Source organism: Saccoglossus kowalevskii, chromosome 5, assembly GCF_978046115.1.
Source record: "Saccoglossus kowalevskii chromosome 5, keSacKowa6.1, whole genome shotgun sequence".
NCBI lineage: Eukaryota > Metazoa > Hemichordata > Enteropneusta > Harrimaniidae > Saccoglossus > Saccoglossus kowalevskii.
The window spans coordinates 41,471,762-41,494,124 of record NC_140645.1 but is presented as its reverse complement, the minus strand read 5'-3'; the positions used below and the strand labels follow the sequence as shown (position 1 = coordinate 41,494,124).

At 34.8% G+C, this 22,363-nt stretch overlaps 1 protein-coding gene across 1 annotated transcript in view; it reads right to left on the bottom strand.

Annotated features, from left to right (window-relative positions):
* Positions 1-22,363, bottom strand: part of LOC100369099 (uncharacterized) — a 155,864-nt gene that overhangs the window by 70,069 nt on the left and 63,432 nt on the right. Inside the window, exons 25-41 of the mRNA XM_085499013.1 lie at positions 21,501-21,700; positions 20,247-20,372; positions 19,396-19,593; positions 18,395-18,668; positions 16,780-16,887; positions 14,893-15,084; positions 14,120-14,227; positions 13,255-13,447; positions 12,221-12,357; positions 10,635-10,859; positions 8,374-8,515; positions 7,437-7,560; positions 6,460-6,651; positions 5,412-5,534; positions 4,428-4,610; positions 2,952-3,146; positions 934-1,082 (exon numbers count right to left, since the gene is read on the bottom strand). Of these exons, the coding sequence (XP_085355139.1) occupies positions 934-1,082; positions 2,952-3,146; positions 4,428-4,610; positions 5,412-5,534; positions 6,460-6,651; positions 7,437-7,560; positions 8,374-8,515; positions 10,635-10,859; positions 12,221-12,357; positions 13,255-13,447; positions 14,120-14,227; positions 14,893-15,084; positions 16,780-16,887; positions 18,395-18,668; positions 19,396-19,593; positions 20,247-20,372; positions 21,501-21,700 (2,869 nt within the window). The remainder of the gene's footprint in view (positions 1-933; positions 1,083-2,951; positions 3,147-4,427; positions 4,611-5,411; positions 5,535-6,459; positions 6,652-7,436; positions 7,561-8,373; positions 8,516-10,634; positions 10,860-12,220; positions 12,358-13,254; positions 13,448-14,119; positions 14,228-14,892; positions 15,085-16,779; positions 16,888-18,394; positions 18,669-19,395; positions 19,594-20,246; positions 20,373-21,500; positions 21,701-22,363) is intronic.

Here is a 22,363-nt window from a genome sequence, read left to right as displayed (position 1 = left end):
ATAAATTATTTTGATGTTTGATTTCAACGTATATTTGATTTACTTATGAACAACTGCGATACAGGTAACCAATAATCATTTTGCTGAACAAGATTTGAATTTATGACATCAAACCAAACATTAAAACTGTCGCCTAGGGTTATTGTATTATTGGTCTTATGACTAGTATTATTTGAGAAAGATTGATATGTTTTATGGTACGTTATTGCAGGTTTTCATCACAGTTCAATAAAATTGAGATGCTTGAAAAGTGGTAATATGTGTTTAAAGCGTGCACAGGAATTTCCCAAGCGACGATAACAACACACACTAAAAACGCAAAAGCTCATGGGTAGACGCTTGTTTGTAAACAATGACACGCTATGGTCATCTGACGCATGCGGAGGTGACGACTCCCTTGCTTTAATATGTGCCTTGAGGCATATGCACATTTTCAGCTGCCAGTGGTTATGTATTTTTTTGTTGTGAACTGACATTAAAATACCTAATCCAACAATAGAATGCAAAATGAGCTACCGGTAACTCTTCCGACAAACACAGACATAACTGGGTTCCCACCAAATTCAAATCACTCCAATCACTCGCATGGTTGAAAATAGAATTGAATTTTTAGGCCTGGCATATGCAGTCAGTCTTACAATTTATGATTGATTGATAATGGGATAAATCCAAATGTTTCACAGATTACTGTAAAATGACTAATTTTCACTTGGTTTAAATTTCTCTGATTTACCATTTCAGGCATATTCAGTGGGTTTTAAATTCACGGTTTCATAATTTAGATAATGTGTTCTATGCTAAGTTTTGTATATTCACTGGGTTTTAATTTAGCACATTTTTCAGTCAGCGAAATAAGCAAAATTGAAACCCAGTGAATAATTAATACTTTTACAGTAAATCATGACTTAATTAAAGTTAATTTACAGCACTTACCCTGGATCACAGGCTATGCAGTCTTCTGGTCTTTTAGATCCAGTTGAATTACTATAATAGCCAACTGGACATGGAGCAGGTACAGCTGAACCAGCTGGGCAGTAACCACCGGCTGGACACAGACCTCCTGTGATACCATCAGGTGGTGCCTGCAAATAATAACACAGTGGTTACGTCTATATGTAAGAAAATTGTCAAATTATACTACGGTATATTAAATGAACCTACAGAATTATAGATAGAAATATACAAACTAAGCAATGTTTAAAGCAACACACACAGTCACTGTGAAATACTTTATTTTAGCTGGAATAAATTTTCTCTGAAAAGACTTTTTGGGTGTTTTGTATAGATTTTATTTTCACTGATTTTTGACGATTTGAGTGTAAAATATACGAAAAACAGTATATGCGCTGGATTTTATCTATTTTTTATCTTCAGCGAAAATAGAAAATTAATTCCGAGCGAAAATAAACCGAACTGAAAAATGAATTCAATCAAATGTACTTTTAACCCATATTGTAACTAAACACAATTGAATTTCAATTGCGAAAATTGAAATATGCGAACACACGTAAACGTTTTGTGAATATGCAAATTGACTACCAAAAACAATCTGGGACACGAATTAGTATACTCTAATCGTATAAATCCTTGTTTTTAAGCATTGCTTAGTATGTACTGACTGTGTAATTTTAAATCAAGTTCATATTTTATTAACACAACTTTGAGAGCAATCAATGCTATGACCACGTTCAACCACACTGATCACTCTCACTAACAACATTTTTTCTGTAAATCTTTTTTAATCAATCTAAAAATAAAATGTCATTAGTACATCACAAATAAATGAATCTTGTGCAAATACAGTGAAATTAATTATTAATTATCATTAATTTTAAAATTGTCTTTATATAAATATTGAATTTTTACATTTTTATTAGTCGGCAACTCATACCTTAGACATACTGGTCCTGGGAATAATAAGATGATAGTGTCAACTCATTATTTGAGTTGATCAAAATAAAACTCAAATAAGGTTGACTTGTTTTATAACTGAATGTTAATTATTATTTTTGTCAAAGACAAGTCTGCAAAAATATTGCCGAAAGGGTGGTCACATAAAACAGGTAGTGTTTATACACAGGTTGCTCATACATTATTGCCTTGGAACTGCCTAAAAGTGGTCACTATAGGCAGGTAGTCTTTATACACAGGTTGCTCATGTTATACCTTGGGACTACCTAAAAGTGGTCACTATAGGCAGGTAGTCTTTATACACAGGTTGCTCATGTTATACCTTGGGACTGCCTAAAAGTGGTCACTATAGGCAGGTAGTCTTTATACACAGGTTGCTCATGTTATACCTTGGGACTGCCTAAAAGTGGTCACCATAGGCAGGTAGTCTTTATACACAGGTTGCTCATGTTATACCTTGGGACTACCTAAAAGTGGTCACTATAGGCAGGTAGTCTTTATACACAGGTTGCTCATGTTATACCTTGGGACTGCCTAAAAGTGGTCACTATAGGCAGGTAGTCTGTATACACAGGTTGCTCATGTTATACCTTGGAACTACCTAAAAGTGGTCACTATAGGCAGGTAGTCTTTATACACAGGTTGCTCATGTTATACCTTGGGACTACCTAAAAGTGGTCACTATAGGCAGGTAGTCTTTATACACAGGTTGCTCATGTTATACCTTGGGACTACCTAAAAGTGGTCACTATAGGCAGGTAGTCTTTATACACAGGTTGCTCATGTTATACCTTGGGACTACCTAAAAGTGGTCACTATAGGCAGGTAGTGTTTATACACAGGTTGCTCATGTTATACCTTGGGACTACCTAAAAGTGGTCACTATAGGCAGGTAGTCTTTATACACAGGTTGCTCATATTATACCTTGGGACTACCTAAAAGTAGTCACTATAAACAGGTGGTCTTTATATCAAGGGGGTCACACAGGTTAACTGTAGCAGCTAAAGATATCAGCAATAGATACATAAATAACACTTACTGAAGTATACGCCTTCTCTCTGCAATAGAATCCAGCGTCACACACATCGGTGGGTTCAGTTCTTCCAATTCCATCACAATAATAGCCACCAGGACATGGAGTACATTCATCACTTCGACTTAAGCCACTAGAGTTGCCATATGTACCCAAAGGACAGGCTACAGGATAAGTACTACCAGTCACACAGAAGAAACCCTGAATATAATAAACAGCAAACACACGAAATCAATAACACTACAATAATCACCAGGCACAAATAAAAAAAGGTTTTCAAAAATAAAATGCCAAGATACAATGCTTATAAACACTAAAAATAGATGCGCTTTGAGTTACCTGGTAATTACGTTACTGAGCGTGAAAAGAGGGACAGGTAGGGGGAGGGGGGATTTAAATGACCATTTCCCTCCCTTTTTTTCACAAATTGAATACGCAGTCGCAATATGACATCATATATTTACATTTTTGCCAACCAGCAAATGTGTTACAAATGTCGCTCAATGATTAACACAGGCTCGTGATTGTCCTGCTGTCATAACATTGCCCACAAGTTGTTTTATAAACAGGAACACATACATGTATATCTAATAACAACAGCAGTGAACAACACCATTATTTTATGTTCGGGTGCAAATGACTGGCCCTTGCCAGCCAGTCACTATGCCAGTCACTGTGCCCACAGTCTCACAGAATGTAAAAAACTACTTACATGACTCTGCAGTGATATGTTACAAAATTATGTACCAATATCAAAATGTTATAAATAATATTTTGTCTAATTTTCATTATGTGAGTATGAATGAAAAACCTTTGACCTTCCCATAGTGCATCCTATAATATATCTAATGACAACAGCAGTGAACACCATTATTTTATCTTCAAGTGCAAATGACCAGCTAGTCACTGTGAACATGCAGCCACATAGAATGTAAATAAGTGTGATGGTCTTTAAATATACTACTGTAAAATCTGTATTAGAAGCAGCATCCCTAATAGAAGCCGTACCCATTCTTTTTGAACAATTGAGACCTACAAATTCACCATTTCTAATATGTGTAGATACGCTAATAGAAGCCACATCCCCTCTGTTGCATTGTACCATTTTATTAGAAGCTGTGGCTTTTAATACAGATTTTACAGTATTTGCATGTCCCTGCAGAGGCATGTTACAAAATTATGTACCAATATCAAAATATTATGAATAATATTTTGGCCAATTTTCATTAAGTGTACGAATGAAAAACACTTTTTCTATATATTTCAATTACATATTTTTAACTTTGACCTTTCTACAGTGCACCCTATAACTGAACTTCCCCATGTCATTTTTTTTTCTTGTGCATTTTTAATTTTTTTATGTATTTCATTGTTATTGCTTTTAACTGATGAAAATTTATTTCAAGGATGCAATAAAATTATTATTATTATTATTATTATTTTTTATTATTATTATTATTACAAATCTGAACTTTGACCTACCCTAGTGCATATCAGCGGATCAGCCAGACCTGAACTGTCACAATAATACCCAGCAACACATGGTGTACAGTCAGCATACTCTGTACCAGGACTTTCATTTAAATAGAAACCAACAGGACATGGGTTGGTATGAGGGTCAGCAGTTCCCAACATGCAGTAATAACCTGGTGGACAATCACCAGCCTAGAAAATAAAATAAAATAAATTAAGATTAAATAGAATTGTATTTATACATAGTCCCTGTGAGTTATCAAGTTATAGAAGTTTGAACATGAATGGTCAGAGCATGTCAATGATATGGCTTGAGAATTGCATTCATTAAATGGCCATCAGTCGGCTATTTTGAATATAATCTGAAAAAACAAAAGAACCTGAATCAAAGTTCCATAATGACCAATATATGTAACTATTAAGTTTGATCTATCTATACATAACCAAGATCAGATTCCGAAATGGCAAATATTGTAAGTTTTTTTTTTGACGAATTTCAAGCACAAACAGTTTGCATTTCGACCATCTTGAATCAGATTGCGAAACAAATCTATTTGTATTCATGTAATTGTATCACAGATACACTACGTGTGAAGTGTGGAGATGCACACATGCATGCATGCATGTACACGAGGAGGTCATAACATAAGCTGTAAATTTCTAACTGCGCTAGAACAGAATTGTACAGTACAATGAACTGGAAGAGCAAACCAAATGAGGTAAATATATTTTTAAAATTAAACAATCATCACTATTACAAATCTGTTGTTTTTTAATGCTATCAGGTAATACACCAATATGATATTAATGTTTTATTGTGATCAAGTCAAAAAAATAACATCATTTGTTTTACTAAATTCCTGAAATTTTGTGCAACTAGTAAATATGCTCCAAATATCAAAATTGTGAAATTACAATTAAAGCTTTTACAGTATAAATTTTTAGTGATGAATTCATTTAAAATAAAGATAGAGTAACACTTCAGTAACTTACCGGCGCAGTGAGACCAGTATCATTACAGTAATAGCCAGCAGGACACAGGACACAATCTGATTCTTGCATGGTACCATTCTGATCTGTGTAAGTACCTTCTGGGCAGGGACGGGGATATGCATCCTGTCAAGAAAAGTTATGGTAATTAGCAATGCCTACAGGTCAGTATCATGTGATATCTTTGTCAGAGAACTTCATCAAATCTGCCATTTAATTCTGTATAGTTCATGAATAGTTATGTTATAATCATAAATTTCAAAAACGATTTTCCGAACATGTTTAACAGAGAAGAGAATTGCGTAATCATTCATTGTACAGTACATGCCAAGGCTGCTACATGTACGTGACTGATGCTTATACATGCTGACTTTATTCACTTTTTTTCACCATTATGCTAGAGGATACATAAAATAAATATTACCGGTAAAATAAAGATGAAATTTACATTAAATCATCAAGAAATCCACATTATATTAAAGTATATAACTATTTAAGATGAGCAGAAATGGTTCGGCAGGAGAAAATAGTTTAGGTGAAGCTAGTCTAGTTATGCTCTCAAATGATGCAGGAATGCTTGTCACACATTGTTTGTTGTATCTTTGACAACCCTGCTTGATGCCTTGTATAGTAGATTGGATAGGATGAATTTTAAATTAAAACACACTATAACAGAATGTGACATGTTGGTAAATAAATCAGTATAGGCTTCATTTTTTTTAATTTCTGTATTTTATTCATTTATGAATTTCTTTGGGGGTGTTTACTTGTTTTTTATATATTGTATCTCGGTAACCTTAAACAATAAATGAAAACGGCAAGTATAAACCACAAAATAGTCAAAATAAAAAAAAAAATTATAGAAATATAAAAAAAAAAAAAAAAATTGGAGCTTTACCTACATTAGATTTTAATTGGATCGGTAAATAACAAAACACAAAGACAAATTAAATGATAACTTGATCCATCTTCTGGTTAACAGTGTGCAACACAGTCCCTCCAGACCTTTTTGGACTGTGTGTGCATGCAAATGACATGATCTGATTCTTACCACATCACCACGTAAACAGTAGTGTCCCTGTGGACAAGGATCGGTATTCAAATCCGGGGCAGTAGAGCGGCCTTCTTTGCACCACATACCAGCTGGACACCACAAATCAGCACACATTTTTTCCATACTTGTATCATGTAAATTGCAGTAAAATCCTGGTTGACACAGTGAACACTCTTCAGCTCCCCAATCCTAAATAAAAAAAAGAAGAATACTAAATTAACAGAATTAGCTCAAACAGGCATTTTTTAGATTAATTTTCACCCATACCATAAATCACTAATAATTTTACTATAAATTGAACTTTGTTGAGATTATAATAACAAGATACATTGTATCCATGTTTGAAGATAATCAAATAAGAACTATTTTTAAGTAACCACAGAAAAAATTGCATGATGGGCAATGACAAAAACTTTCTTAGAATATACATTTCTATTTATCTATGATACAGACAAAATAAATGAAAATGTGTGACTGGTATTCTTCACAATATTTTTTAACACCAGGAATTTAAGTTTAATTACACTATGATAGTCTCAAACGGAAAGAAATGAAAAGAAATCTGAAGACGTATTTTTATCAGAAAGTGATGTTTTGATTAACAAATACTATACTACCGGGGTACTAAGCTAACAACACTGTTGCCGATTCAGAGTTGTTCCTTCCATTCAATTAGTTGGTTCCTTTCATTCATGGTGCAGGCATGAATCTTGTAAAATAATTGTTGCTGGCTTATCAATCAGAAAAAGACGCATGATCATGAGAATACCATAAAGTATGCATTAAGGCAGTACAGGATCACATCAACCTCTACTATGCATTGACAATATGATCACCATGTCTTTGTATTTACATTGCACCTACAGTATTTTGAACATAGTTGTTTGACAGTTCCCAATACTCAATAGCTCTAACATGCATGGTGAATCACGTCAAATGCAAAGAATGTTCCTTTTTTGAATCCCCCCACTTACTGAGTAGTATCCTTTGGTACACTGAGCTGGCTCACCATTACCAGTACCATTACAATAATAACCATGTGTACAGTTTCCACAGTCAGCAAGCTCTGCACCTCGTTGTTCATCACGGAACGTACCACTGCAAAACAACACATCAATAACTTAGGTCACAAATTAATTACTGTGAAATAATTTATTTTCACTGGAATTAATTTTTCGCTGAAAAGACTTTTTGGCTATTTTGTATAGAATTTATTTTCACTGATTTTTGATGAGTTGAATGTAAAATATAGGAAAAAAGGTACATTCGATTTTATTTTCATGAATCACTCCTTCAGCGAAAATAGTAAATATTAATTCCAAGCGAAAATTAAGTATTTTACAGTAATTCATGAAAACATTGATTTGGACAATTAAATATGTAAACACAAACTAGAATAACAGACATATCTAATGTAGGGGGGATGTTCAGGAAGTAGAATTTTTAGAAATTCACAACAAATAACTGAGAACCCCACAGCAAAGTAAAGTTGTTGGCAGTTGAAAAATCATCTGTACATGTTGTCCACAAATGAATACATCAATTCTAAAAAAAAAAAATAGTATTGCACACACTTATATAATTAGCAGAGGGGTATCCTATGGTTAAAATAAGTTATATATATATTAATAACGAAGTTTACAATAAATGTTGGTGTACATGCACAAATGCGCTATATAGATAAAGTTACTGGAATATAACAAGATGGTCATAAAAATAATTTGATAAAAGTTGCTAATGCTATTCATAACCCCAAAAATAAATCTATCAATGAAAAATCTTAATTATATATTTTTCAAAAAAAGTTTAGCAACTGTCATCGAAGTTGATATTAAAGAGTGTTGAATTAGAGGTGCATGCATAATACATCTATACCCCCAGAAATGCCAGGATGTATGACCTAAAACTTACGGTGGACAAGAAGTTGGATATGATGAACCTTGTGGACAATAATAACCTTCAGGACAAGGTGTACAAACTTCCCATCGTACATTGCCTGTTCTATCAGAGTAGGACCCAGCATGGCAAGGATATTCAGTAGCCCACCGAGTACCTGAAATCAAAATAAAAGGAATGATTAGTGAAAGATCCCAGATTCTCACTAAATATTTTTAACACAACCAAATCTATTATTATTATTGATAATAATATGAGGTTATTATGAAGATACCTCAAAGTATGCATGAAGACAGTACAGCAGCAGTATCGTCCGACGCGCAGCGTACTGTCTGAGTGCATATTTTGAGGTATCTTCGTGATAACCTTATTATTATACATCTTTTCCTTCAAAGGATACATCACGGGAATGCCGAAATCCAAAATGTGTAGAACGTAATCAGCGAACTTCTTTGTGTGGAGTCCGGTCAAACCCTGGTGGCAGCCATATTGTTTTTTTTATTATTAGGGGACGCTTACACATGTAATCATTTCATATTTGGAATTCGCATTTCCTAATATGGTAGGATGAAAATACCCTGTAAAATACCGCAAAATTACGGCACGCTGTAACTTATGGCATTACAGTGACATACAGTAAAGATAATGTAACATTTCTTTTTTGGTTAATTAATAAGTTTATAAAGGTGATTACAAATAGTTGAGCAATCATAAAACTATCTGTGAATATTAAAGGCGAGACAAATTACAGTATGTAGGAATATGGCATATACAGTTTATAATGTAGTCCTTATGCTGTAACACTGTACTTAATGGTTTCTTTGATCAGTGAAGTGTTTTGATTACTCATTAATTGTTTTGTAAGTTTCATCACTTCGTTAACAGAGGACACTGTGCAGTGGTGAAATAAGTGAAAACAAGCCTTTGTCTATGACAAGTCCCCTCCAGTTTTTTGTGACAGGCAACATTACTGTCAAATAATTATTTACACTCATGTGACAGACATGATACAAAGTGGAACCAGTATATTTCTTTTATTTTGCCCATGACATTCATAATGCATTACTAGCACGAAAATGGTGATCAGCCATCTTGAATCAGATTCTGAAAAAGATGCATGTGTAAATGTGTTAAACAGTGTCCAGATTACTTTCGGAAATTCTGTCGCGTTTCGGAGAGTTTTAAATAGTTATTTGTTCATTTTGGTTAGTGAGGAAATTATAATAATTTTTCATTTCACTTTAACACATTACAGGATGTATATGTAAAGTTTGAAAAAAAATTTTTATCATAAAAGTGTTGCTTTTAATACACTGACTATGACAATGGAATTTTGTTCATGTACCACAGACACTTATTTTAACTCCTTATGTCTGATTCAGTAGTGATCACATGACTTCAAACTTCAGGGGATTACACATATAATATTATACAACACGAAATACACCTTGATTTACTCAGTCATAATACCATTACGAGTAGAAATTATGTCAGTCATTCTGTGTTTCAGTTGATGAAATATAATTTGAATCACAGGTTCAATGTTTTTCTTGTTACAAATGTCTTTTCATTTGCAGGATATGTTAAACAGGAAAGAAATGTTCCAAATGTTCGCTTGTTCATATTCTCCCAATATACTGTATTTGCTCTATTAGAGAGAGCATGTACTCAAATTACAGATTGAGGTAAATCTATTGTCAAAATAAGACATGTTTCAATTAGTTAGCATACAGTAAATGTGTGTTTAATGTGATAACATTTAACGGTGTTTATGACACATATCTCACACTTTCCCCGTGTGATCTGAGATCTTGGCAGTCAACGCGCCATCTTGATTCAGTCTTAAGACAATGTGGCAGTAACTCCTTTGTTAAACTTCAACTTTTCGATTCTCATAATTATCTTACGATACTGTTATGGAGAACACAGTTTCCACCAGATGCAGTGGCAGAAAGCGGCGAGTTAATGCTAATGCTCCGATCAACGATGTCGTCGATGATCCCATGCCACGCTAGTATACTACTACTAGTGCTGGTGATGCAATTATTGTTTTAAATGCACTTCTTCACCTATGAGCTGATTCCTTCACACTATGTGGCATCAATATAACTGGTGTCGTATCCATATTTATAGGTATTCTCTGCTTCCTTCTAGGCAAACCCATGTACAGTCTCTATTTTTAGAATCCATAGACCAAACACCTCTGTGAATCAAACAATTTTCACAAACAAGTAACACTGTACAATAAAAGACATACACATGATATCACCACTCACCAGGAGGACAATAGTGCCCTGTTGGGCACTCTGCAGTCGGTTCCACAGAACCCTCCAAACAGAAATATCCCTTAGTACAGACATAACATTCTGCTGGCTCTTTCAGATTTGTAAGATTGGTGTAAGATCCGGCCGGGCATGGAAATTGTTCAGGATATTCGGTCCCCGCTGGACAATAATGACCAGGGGCACAAGCTTCAGGAGGTCTTTGCTGACCACCAGTGGCTGTAATAAAAATATGAAATATAAATTCACATTCAGTTTCACTTTATTCTTACACTAATGTTAATTACCGTATGACAAGGTTAGGAAGCCATTCTTGAAAGTGGTTATTAACAAGACATGAATGCCCCAGTCCCTGTTATTTAATTATAAAATACTCATGTTAAAATAATACATGGAACATCTGCAAACAATTGAATTAATATGTACTCTATGTGGGTACAACTCATCATAAAGTGATTTCCCTTAATCTGATAACTGAAAACTTTCATTGACCGGGGTCCAAAATCTCAGAGTACACAAGTGCAACCAAACTATGTCTCATACATGCTCAAGAAACTGCATTCATAAATCTGAGTAAACCTTGATGTATCTTTAATAACAACTTGACTTCTTTGTTAATTCAGGTCTTTGTATATTGCCAGGACATGGGTTTGTTTCAGTATCACCACTATAATTCCCATCAAAATGTAGCCCTCACACTCCTCTACAGTTTCCACTGAGATTGGTAATGGTACGACCCATCTGTCACTGATTCAGATCAAGGTCATGACATCACTAAAAACCCTAGTATACAATCTAAGCTAATTATTTATTCTGAGCATGCTCAGTTGCTTTGTCAATGCAGTAGGGAGAGGTAATTTTGGATGAAAATCTTAAAAAAGACCCACTTAGGATATTCAGATCAGGAAAAAAAAATAACGTGCATACTCGGCAGAAACTTGTTCATCAACCTGCCAAGTTTCATTGATATCTGCTGCAGAATTTCTGAGAAAATGTTTGGGAAGTCACAGACGGGAAATTGAAATAAGAATTAATAGTTGGACAAACACTGAGAAAAGCACAATGGATGTGAATCTGTTATTAACTTTTAATGATTGTATTATGTTAGGATAATGGTTACAAAACCTTGTCATGTAAACCCAAACCTATAATAAGGTCTTGGTGACACAATACACAGTAACAACAATATCATCAGCATTTTTCAATAAATTGTCAGGAGTGAAATCTAATGTGAATGTCAAGAAGTGTCACAGATCAATAGCGAGGCCAAAGACACTTGCTGAGATTCATTACTGACTTTGGGGTAAATTTGATTAAGGTGCATATGTTTAGTTAGATGTGATCAACTCAGCTTGGTTTACATCAAAATAGTGGATTGTGATGCCATTTGACAGAAAAGCAATTCAGTTATTAAATTTGGTCCGATTTGATCAATTGATATGGTTTTTATGAATAGTTAAAAATTGCAATAAAACAGAAAGTCAGGAGAAACAGCAGTGCATGATTGGAGTAGTCACCTGATACACTAATTTCTTTGATTTTGGCTCGTAGCTTTTGCATAGCATAGACCATGTACTTACCAAGCAGACAGGCTACTTGTTCTGGACATGTCTCACACTGGTACTGAGTTGTTAAGTTATGAAAGTTAGTGTACGTCCCAGCTGGACAACCATGTGTAATATCATTGGGACTGTCACTACCTTCTGGACAATAGTATCTGAAAAAAAACAAATAATAAAGAAATAATATATAATAGTGCACAAACAAATAATTTTATTTTTAAAGGGACAGAGATGCAACAGACTAAAAATACCAGTGATATAATAAAAAAATCTTGTTCATCATGTGATACATATGCAAACAATGTGCATAGACAACAAAATTTCACCCTCAATGTTTATACTTTACTGTGGCTTTTTTTGTGATGAATTATAAATCGTAAGAAAGTTTACAACATGAACAAAGCTCTTTTTTCAATAGTTCTAAATACATCACTATTTGTTTACTATTTTTTTTGTCTCACATGATTGTTTTTGTTTATGGGTGGCCCACCGAAAAATAAAATTCTCTCCAGTCACTGTCTGTTTCGGGCTGATTTCTTGCTATTCATGCATTTTCACAAGCACAAATACCTCTCAATAGACTATATGTATTGAGTTTTAACAGCATTACGAAGGCTGAATGCCACTTTAATGCTCAATGATGTTATTTGAGAGCCATGCTTTTTTTACTGCATCACTGCCGTCAAACTGCGTCAGTCATCACATTGGGATAAGTTTTCATATTGCGTTATAGTTATCACACTACATCACGTTCTGTACAGGGTCCATGTGACATGCATACATGTAATGTCTGTGTAGCACATTGTTTATTTTTACATGGAATTTTAATGTGCACTGCTTAGTATGATGGTCATAATGACCATTGAGTAGCACCTAGAAAACACAGGGCAATATAATTTCACTTTTCATAATGAATAAAGTATAGCGCAATCTACAACTATTCTGTAGCGACACATCAACAGTAAAGGAAACAATATAATACATGTAAAGTTGTTGAATATATTATTTTCAGAAGCTCATGTCAATTCTTGTAAAAAAGGAAATGGACTCACCCCGGATCACATGAATAATCTGGTCCTATAAGCGCTGGTTGAGTACACGCCCATCCAGCTATACATGGTTTACAATCGTCAATATCATCTTGTCCAACACGTGCATTGTACGTACCAGCAAGACAAGCAATTGGAGTGTCAGTACCAGTTGGGCAGTAATATCCAGCAGGACATCCTTTGCAATCAGTTTCAGCTGACAACAAAATGAAATGATTAATTTATTAAAAGCCGCGACTCTGTTTCAAGGACACGGTAAAGCGGCGCCTTGGCCTGGCTGGTATCAGTCATCAGCAGTTGGAGACTCTGGCAAGTGACCAGGCTAGATGGCGCATAGTAGTAAGGGAGGGCGCTAAAGCGGTTCAGAGGATGGGAGGTCAAGGAGACTGAAAAAAGACACCGACGGCATGCGACCATCGGCCCTTTGAAGTGAACTCTGGACTTTACTTTAGTATTTGTTAAGATGCAACGTTTAAGCTTATGCTTAACTCTTTAAATCATGCCCAAATATCAATATATTCGCGGCTCTATATTCATGTTATTTAGTACATAATAAAAAAAGGTATTATCAAGTACTTGTATATGTTTTTACAGAGCCGATAATTGGGAGTTTACTGCTGCTAATTATTTGAATAAATAAGTACAAAAAATAAAATAAAATTCATAAAGTTGACATTTTGTGAAAGTTACAGTCACTCCTGGTAAGCTGGCCTCAAATTTTGTGATTTATTAAAACTCCCTGCATCCAAATTACTATAAAATTTGTATTAAAAGCCACACCCATTCTTTTTGAACAATTGAGACCCACCATTTTAATGGAAGCCGTGGCTTTTAATACAGATTTTACAGTACATGATCTTTTCAGTACCTGATGTTCCTGTCTCCTCTGTGAATGTACCAGCTGGACAATCCACTGGACCTGCAGTGGCACCTGGGCAGTATTTCCCCTTTGGACAAATGCGTTCACTTGCACTTCCTAAAATTAAATACATATAGAATACAATGATTGATACAATGAGTCATGATTGCATGCACTCATCAAGATGCAAAAAAAACAAACAAGTTTCTTGCAAAATAATACTGCACAGTTATTTCATTGGCATTTGTACAAAGTAACTTCATGGTAAGTGCGCCCTCTGTGGCAAGATGACAGCAGTAATTCAAAGGATTTATCATAAGATCATTAATCCGAGTACAATACAGTTTTATTTTATTTATTTAGGATTACTGTTAGATTAAATCCAGAGATAGCTTTATTGTTGATAACGATACTGGTTTGAAGTAAATTACATGCGTATAAAATAACAAACGAGACCAATAAAAACTAAACGCAAATGTTTATAAATTATGCAAAAAAAGAATATCCAAACTAGTTTTAAATTGATGATATGGTTAAAGCACTATAGTTGTCTTGGCGTGTCATGTTCGATAGCGACGTCTGCAACTTGTGCATAATACATTGTTTGTTTATATGACATTCAAACATGTGCTGCGTGACAACTGCATAGCGCTTTTCACTTCTCAAAACCTCATCAAAACATTTTTAAGGCCCAAGAAACATCAGGAAAATAACTTTTAAGATATTTAATATTCAAAAGAAACTTTGATATTACATTAGTATGACTGGTATGGGAAACCGACCTGAAGGGCAGTATGTACCACCCTGACAATCCACACAATCTTCTTCTCTGACTTTACCCAATTCAGCATTATATGTACCACCTGGACACGGAAATTCAGTAGCTACGGTTGTACCCTCTGAACAATAATGACCACGTGGACAGAGATACTCGTTACCTGGTTCACCTACTGTGGCCTCCGGGCAATAAAAACCTGTCACAGATGAAATATACCCAGATTTATATGTGATGTCACAATTGTGATGGGTCAGGAAGATTCATTTGGTAAATAAAATATTCCAAATACATTTGTATTGTATATGTCCTATTAAAAGCACTTCTAAAAGCACATATTAACAATTATTCTGTACCATTGAATATAACTGTCATATACATAATACTTGTATGTGCTACTAATAACAAAATACAGTATATACCTTATTGTCAACATAATTCAAATTTGCTGTATCAAAGTTGATCAAAATTTGAATTAAGTGATACCCAACAACAACTTTGTGCCACTTAACTTAAAGGTAATTTTTGTGCCACCTAACCTGATATTAATTAGTGATTTGAATCACTTAACCTGATGTCACCTAAGCTGAAGGTGATGAGTGGTTTGGACCTGATGGTATTTAGTGGTTTGGGGTCACCCATAGAAGGTACTAACGGAAGGAGCCACGACGCCTCTCAAGTGGCCACTTAAGCTTCTTAACAGGCTTATTTTCTATTGTTTCAACCCAAGCTAATCCTGATGAGGACATTGTCTAGCTTATCTTTGATGTCTATGATAGTTTGCGATTGTTTACACAAGTAACGAGTTAGCGGAATTTGATACAACCGAGCAGATTTTTAAATGTGACGATAAAATATATGCGCATTATGAAACTACGGTCATCACACATGCGCACTCGGTTGGTTTAGGTGTGATAGGTTAAAATACGTATTTCACAACCGGAAATTCAACAGATGAACGTTTGACTTCACATATTTCACATGTTTTAGTTGTTAGCAACTGTAACAAGAACAATATTTCGAGTGTCTACAACAAAAATTCCTAAGGACTCCTAAAAAATATTATCACAGAGAAAGTGTCTAGGCGTGCCCTTCTTTTGATACTATCTTTTCTGCTGGTGTTCGCCGATGCCCGGTAGTCGAAAATTTCAACAGTTTCGGGCGTCAAACCCACGCAATGACAATGGTTCCATTGAATAATGCAGTCGTTATTATCACAGGCAATCATTGATTAAGTCTCATCACCGTTACAAATACAAAAATATTCACGATAGTTCATCAGTTCTTCTCCAATCGATGTTATATCTGCTAATTTTTTATTAAAGTTCGCCAAGATCTCCGGAAACAACAGCATTCAAACTAGACGCCATTTTCAGCATTTTACATGCGAGGTTCGTCTATCGCTTCCGAACATGCTCCGAATATTACCAAATGCTTGAGAGCTAACAGAAACAATGTTTGTGAACAAACATTGACAAACGATCATGGGGCAAAGCTAAAACAATAGCGTTGTGGCTCCTTCCATGGGCAATTAGTGATTTTGAACCACCTAAGCTAGTGCTAATTAGTGGTTTTGAGCTACCTAACCTGATAGTGATTAGTGGTTTTGAGCCACCTGACCTGATGGTGATTAGATGTTTTGAGCCACATAGTGATTAGTGGTTTCTAGCAACCTTAGCTGGTGGTAATTAAAAAATATGTTGTAAATACAAAAAATAATGAATAAAAAAGAAGAAGCGAAGCCCAATATTCTGATTTTACTTAGAATGACTGTGATGGTAATTATTAGTTTTGAGCTACGTAGACTGGTGGTTATTAGTGATTTTGAGCCACCTAACCTGACAATCAGTCATAGTTGTGTATCATCTAACCTGGTGGTAATATTTAAACTGACCTTGTGGACATGTGCCACAACCCTGGTTAGCTGATGTTGCACCAGTTCTGTTACCATAGGTACCAGCTGGACATGGGAATTCATTCAGACCATCCTCACAATAATAACCTAGAATTAAGAAAAAAAAATATTATAAATCTTCAAATGATAATCATAATAATAATGGACACTGCTATAACACAGAGGAATTTCCTGAAATGTTGTTCATTCTTAATGCTTTTAAAGATTCCAGTGAAAAAAATTACCCAAACTAATATTATGAACCTCTGTTATATTTTCAATTAAAATGGCTTCCAAATTAGAGTTTAACACTGTGGGAAAATCACTAAGTAATTGTCTCCATGGAAACAGGTTTGAACACCTTTTTATTTGCTTTTTGCCATTTATTTGATGAATCAGAATCACTGTGCTCAAAAAATATCTATAAAAGTTTTTAAATTTGTTGATTTTTTTCTTTTTTACAAATTTGTTGTATCCATCTTTGAAGAATTTCCAACAGTACAGGCCAATACAGTATCCAAAACATTCACTTCTTTACCTTAGAAAAAAATCTTCAAATGAAATCTTCAAATGATAATCATAATAATAATGGACACTGCTATAACACAGAGGAATTTCCTGAAATGTTGTTCATTCTTAATGCTTTTAAAGATTCCAGTGAAAAAAAATTACCCAAACTAATATTATAAACCTCTGTTATATTTTCAATTAAAATGGCTTCCAAATTAGAGTTTAACACTGTACGTATTTACGTATTTACGCAGTACGTATTTACTATAATTAGACATAGTCTTTACCTTGCCGTTTATTCGGTGTTATTTGCTTACTTTACTTCCTATGTCGACAGCAACTATGAGTTTAAAAATTACTTCTCAGTACTTATTCACTGTTAAAATGCTGTACCGTTACTTTCACCATCCTACTACAGCCAGATCTGAAGGCCTTTGCCGCATTCTGGCCATGCTGTGTGGCGCGTATCGCGTGGACGGGTTTCACGTTCTCTGCACGTAATAAGCTCGGTTATTAAGCATCCTTTTTTGGGGATGCCCGGTGGCCGAGGGGAAGACGTGTAGTGGCGTGAAGCTAGGCGATTAGGTGCCGTACGCGAGCGCCGGTTCGAGTCACGCACGCAGTACGTATTTACTATAATTAGACATAGTCTTTACCTTGCCGTTTATTCGGTGTTATTTGCTTACTTTACTTCCTATGTCGACAGCAACTATGAGTTTAAAAATTATTTCTCAGTACTTATTCACTGTTAAAATGCTGTACCGTTACTTTCACCATCCTACTACAGCCAGATCTGAAGGCCTTTGCCGCATTCTGGCCATGCTGTGTGGCGCGTATCGCGTGGACGGGTTTCACGTTCTCTGCACGTAATAAGCTCGGTTATTAAGCATCCTTTTTTGGGGATGCCCGGTGGCCGAGGGGAAGACGTGTAGTGGCGTGAAGCTAGGCGATTAGGTGCCGTACGCGAGCGCCGGTTCGAGTCACGCACGCAGTACGTATTTACTATAATTAGACATAGTCTTTACCTTGCCGTTTATTCGGTGTTATTTGCTTACTTTACTTCCTATGTCGACAGCAACTATGAGTTTAAAAATTATTTCTTTACCTTGCCTACAAAGTCCATCAGTTGGTACTCTACTCTCACTGCCCTCTGGACAGGCGTATCCAGGATCACATTCTGAACACACAACAGATGATTGGTTGCTATAGAAACCAATATCACATATCTGAGGTTCTACATCATTCTGTGGACAGTAGAATCCAGCTGGGCACGGTGTACAAGCAGTCTGTGAACCAAGACTATAATAACCTACAGCACAATCTAGTGGAGCATCTGTGGTAGTTGGGCATTCCTTACCAGCAGGACATTGTGTACATTCCTACAAAGTAGTACAATAGATGTTATTACAAATCAAAGGTGTATAATATGACGGTGACACAAGACACTCACAAGACACTCACAAGTAACAAATAAGAAACTCACAACACACAAGACATATTGCTGGTCTAGCATTTTCACCAATAGATTTTTTCGTCCAAATTTTTCTGCATTTTTTCCTATATTCTTCAAAATTTCTGAAAAAGAACCTTAAATTTGGAGCCAACATACCAAATTTGAGTCAATTTTCAATTTTCACTCAAAACATTTGGCTATTTTTGTCCGGATCTTCTGAAGAAAACAGCAGACTATGAACAGAACTATTTTGCAAATTTGTGATGAAAAGAAGTACTGGTGGTGAAAAGACTGAAAGTAAAAATTATGAATACTTTTGGTAAAATTGGTATTATACAAATATCAAAACAATGATAAAAATATTTGTAGCTAAAAAAAACCTAAAAAGAAAAACCAGCTGCCTTACTACCTTACTATATGTCACAAGGTGTGACCATTTAATATTCTCTTGAGTCATCAGAGTTGAAAAATAACTACAAACTTTTTCATAAAGTGCACATGTGAACTTGATACCACATGTTTGAAAGGCAGAGCAGACTGTACTCTGATTTATATGATACTGAGTAAACAGTCAGCTCAGGGAATCAAACCCACAACTCCCTTGATGCAAGACAAACACGCTAACCATTCTACCATCACCACATACAACTTACCTTGGAACCAGACTCTGCATAACTCCCTGCCCAACACACAAATTGATAGTTATCTGATGTTGACGGACATGATGATCCAGCAGGACATGGTGTACATGCATCTTGTCCTCCCGTACTATAGAAACCATCAGCACATGGTGTTTCTGTATCTGATGTTGAATCAGGGCACTCATATCCCGGAGGACACATAGTACAACTCTGTGAAAATAACAACACATAGCTTCAGTATTCTGAAGGCACTAACAATCTGGTCAGGTTAAGCATCTTAGTAATCTGAGCAGTGGCTTTCAAAAACCATCAGCCAAACCACCCCCCACCCAATAATATTGCTTCTCTTTCTGATGATGACATGGTTCAATTTTTTTTTGTATTAAGAGAATTTTAAATTAATATAATAACCACAACATATATGTTCAACTTTTAATATTTCTTAAATAATACTTTTTTTTACATGTATCAAGGGTTTATTTTAATCAACAAAACATTCTCTGAAACAGAAAGCAAACATTTTCCTCATTCTCCCATATGTGGCGCACTTCACCAAGACATAAAATTGCCCAAAAAATGTGTGAGGTGCAGGGGTAAAACTGATGCATATGATGACATAAAATAAAACTTATTAGAGAGATGGCTTAAACAAAATTGCAGTTATTGTCTGGAAATAAAGAAATCTTAGAGAGAACCACTTCATTTGTTAGCATCACAGAATAATCTCATTAATGGTTTCTAGAAATCAAAATTAAATGTTGATGGACTGACTAAAAATGATAAACAATATTTCTCTCTGTCTAGGTCAACAGTAGAGTTTATTGGAGCAGTATAAATTATTGAAAATACAAAGATGTACTCACAGTCTGTTCTCCAACTGAATAGTAACCTGCAACACAGTCAATCTGGTCAGATGTGTCTGTTCGAGGGCAGGCTTTACCTGCAGGACATGCAGTACAGTCAGTAGCACCTCCAGTGGAGTATGTACCCTACAAACAAACAAATAAACATCAATTCTTTAATACTTTGGAAGTATTACACATAAACTACTGGTGTGATTGGCTGAAAATAATGAGCAGTGCAAACAAGAAACAAAACACAACAAGCGACTTGACAGTCAAAATAGCTCTGTTGTCCTTCAAGACGGTAGCAATGCAATGCACATCTGTAAGACAAAACTCTCTTTGTTGAGAAAATGTCAACACAACTTTATCAAACAAAATGTTCACAAAAATGATGTACTACTCAAATACTAAAGCAATCTGGCTAGTAACATTCAAAAAGAACATGAAAATATTTGCTTAAAGCAATTGAGCTAGTAGTTTTCAAGAAGAAGTCAAAAATAGCATTTTTTATCAAAAATGTCAAAATATTCGACAAAAATTGAAAATTGAGAATGTCATCACAAAATGAACAAATCCTTAACTTTTTACTGCTATTATAAAAAAAAAAAAAATCAGTGATCAAGAAAAGAGTTATCATTGAATTTGAGCCAAATATTATTGATGTCCAGGCATTCTAATTTATACAGGGTTCAGATAAAATTGTCCTCTGGGATCATTTATAATGTTTTATTAGGGTTTCATTTGAAATAATTGATGTCTGAATTTAAGTGAACTGTATTATCAATTATTTCCTATGTGTTTGAATTTCCATAATTATTTTGAATTGCTATTTGAATTTAAGTAGCTAACACTTGATGATCTATCATATATCACACTTTTTGTTTTGTTTTTAGTTTTATTCCCTTCTACATGTGTAGAAACCAAAAAAGATTTTCAAATTTTCTTTAAGATTGTAGCAAAGCAATATTCTATTCTATTCTATTCTATTCTATTCTATTCTATTCTATTCTATTCTATTCTATTCTATTCTATTCTATTCTATAGCAACTATACATTGTAAGACATTGTAACAGAGCAATATTCTATTCTATTCTATTCTATTCTATTCTATTCTATTCTATTCTATTCTATTCTATTCTATTCTATTCTATTCTATTCTATTCTATTCTATTCTATTCTATTCTATTCTATTCTATTCTATTCTATTCTATTCTATTCTATTCTATTCTATTCTATTCTATAAAGACAGGATTATTTCTCTGTGTTTCTTACCGCAATACAAGGTGCATTGCCACTGCCATCTGTTTCTGTACATTTCCAGCCAGCCGGGCAGGATTGACAGCTTGCATACCCACTGTAAGAGTATGTGCCAGCTGTACAGTCTGTAATGGTGGAGTCATCATTTGTGTTTGGGCATTCTTTCCCAGCAGTGCATGCAGTACAATATGATGCTCCAGCCAACGCATAGGAACCTATAAAAGATAATATTATCAGAATACAAGTCTAGAATACTTGTAGTAATAAGGTGTTAAGTAAGGAAGTAAGCACCTGTGAGACTGAGACATCAATACTGCAAATTACCTTGCAAAACTGATATGTTTCAACAAGCTGGTTAGGGACAACGTCAAAAGATCGATGTCGGATAACAAAACTTATTTGCTTTAGTTTGGGGGTGGGAGGTTTTGACCTCAAAAAGTTTGCATCTTACAAAAACAATTTTATTTTTTAATGAATTCAAAAAAATCTTGGAGTATTTGTAGTTTGTTTTTTTTCTATCCAATCATAGACAAAAATAACAGAAAATAAAAAAACAAACATCCAAGACGAGAAAATGATTTGGTCCTAGTTTAAATATGTGTGTCAAATGAGGTCAATTTCAGGGCATGGACCTAGAGCATGCACAGAACCCAGAAAAGTAGTCATTATTACAGTCAACCAAGTGCTATGCCATACTACTGTCCGATTATCAATTTGTATTTAATGGTGAATATTTATCAATTAAGTTTCAATGGGGGTAGGGGTGGGGGTGGTGTTTTTGAAAAAAACTAAAGGAATTAAGTTTTTTATCCGACATCGATCTTTTAACGTCGTCCCTTAGGTTGTTACATTATATCAACTAGATGCCTTCAAAATTT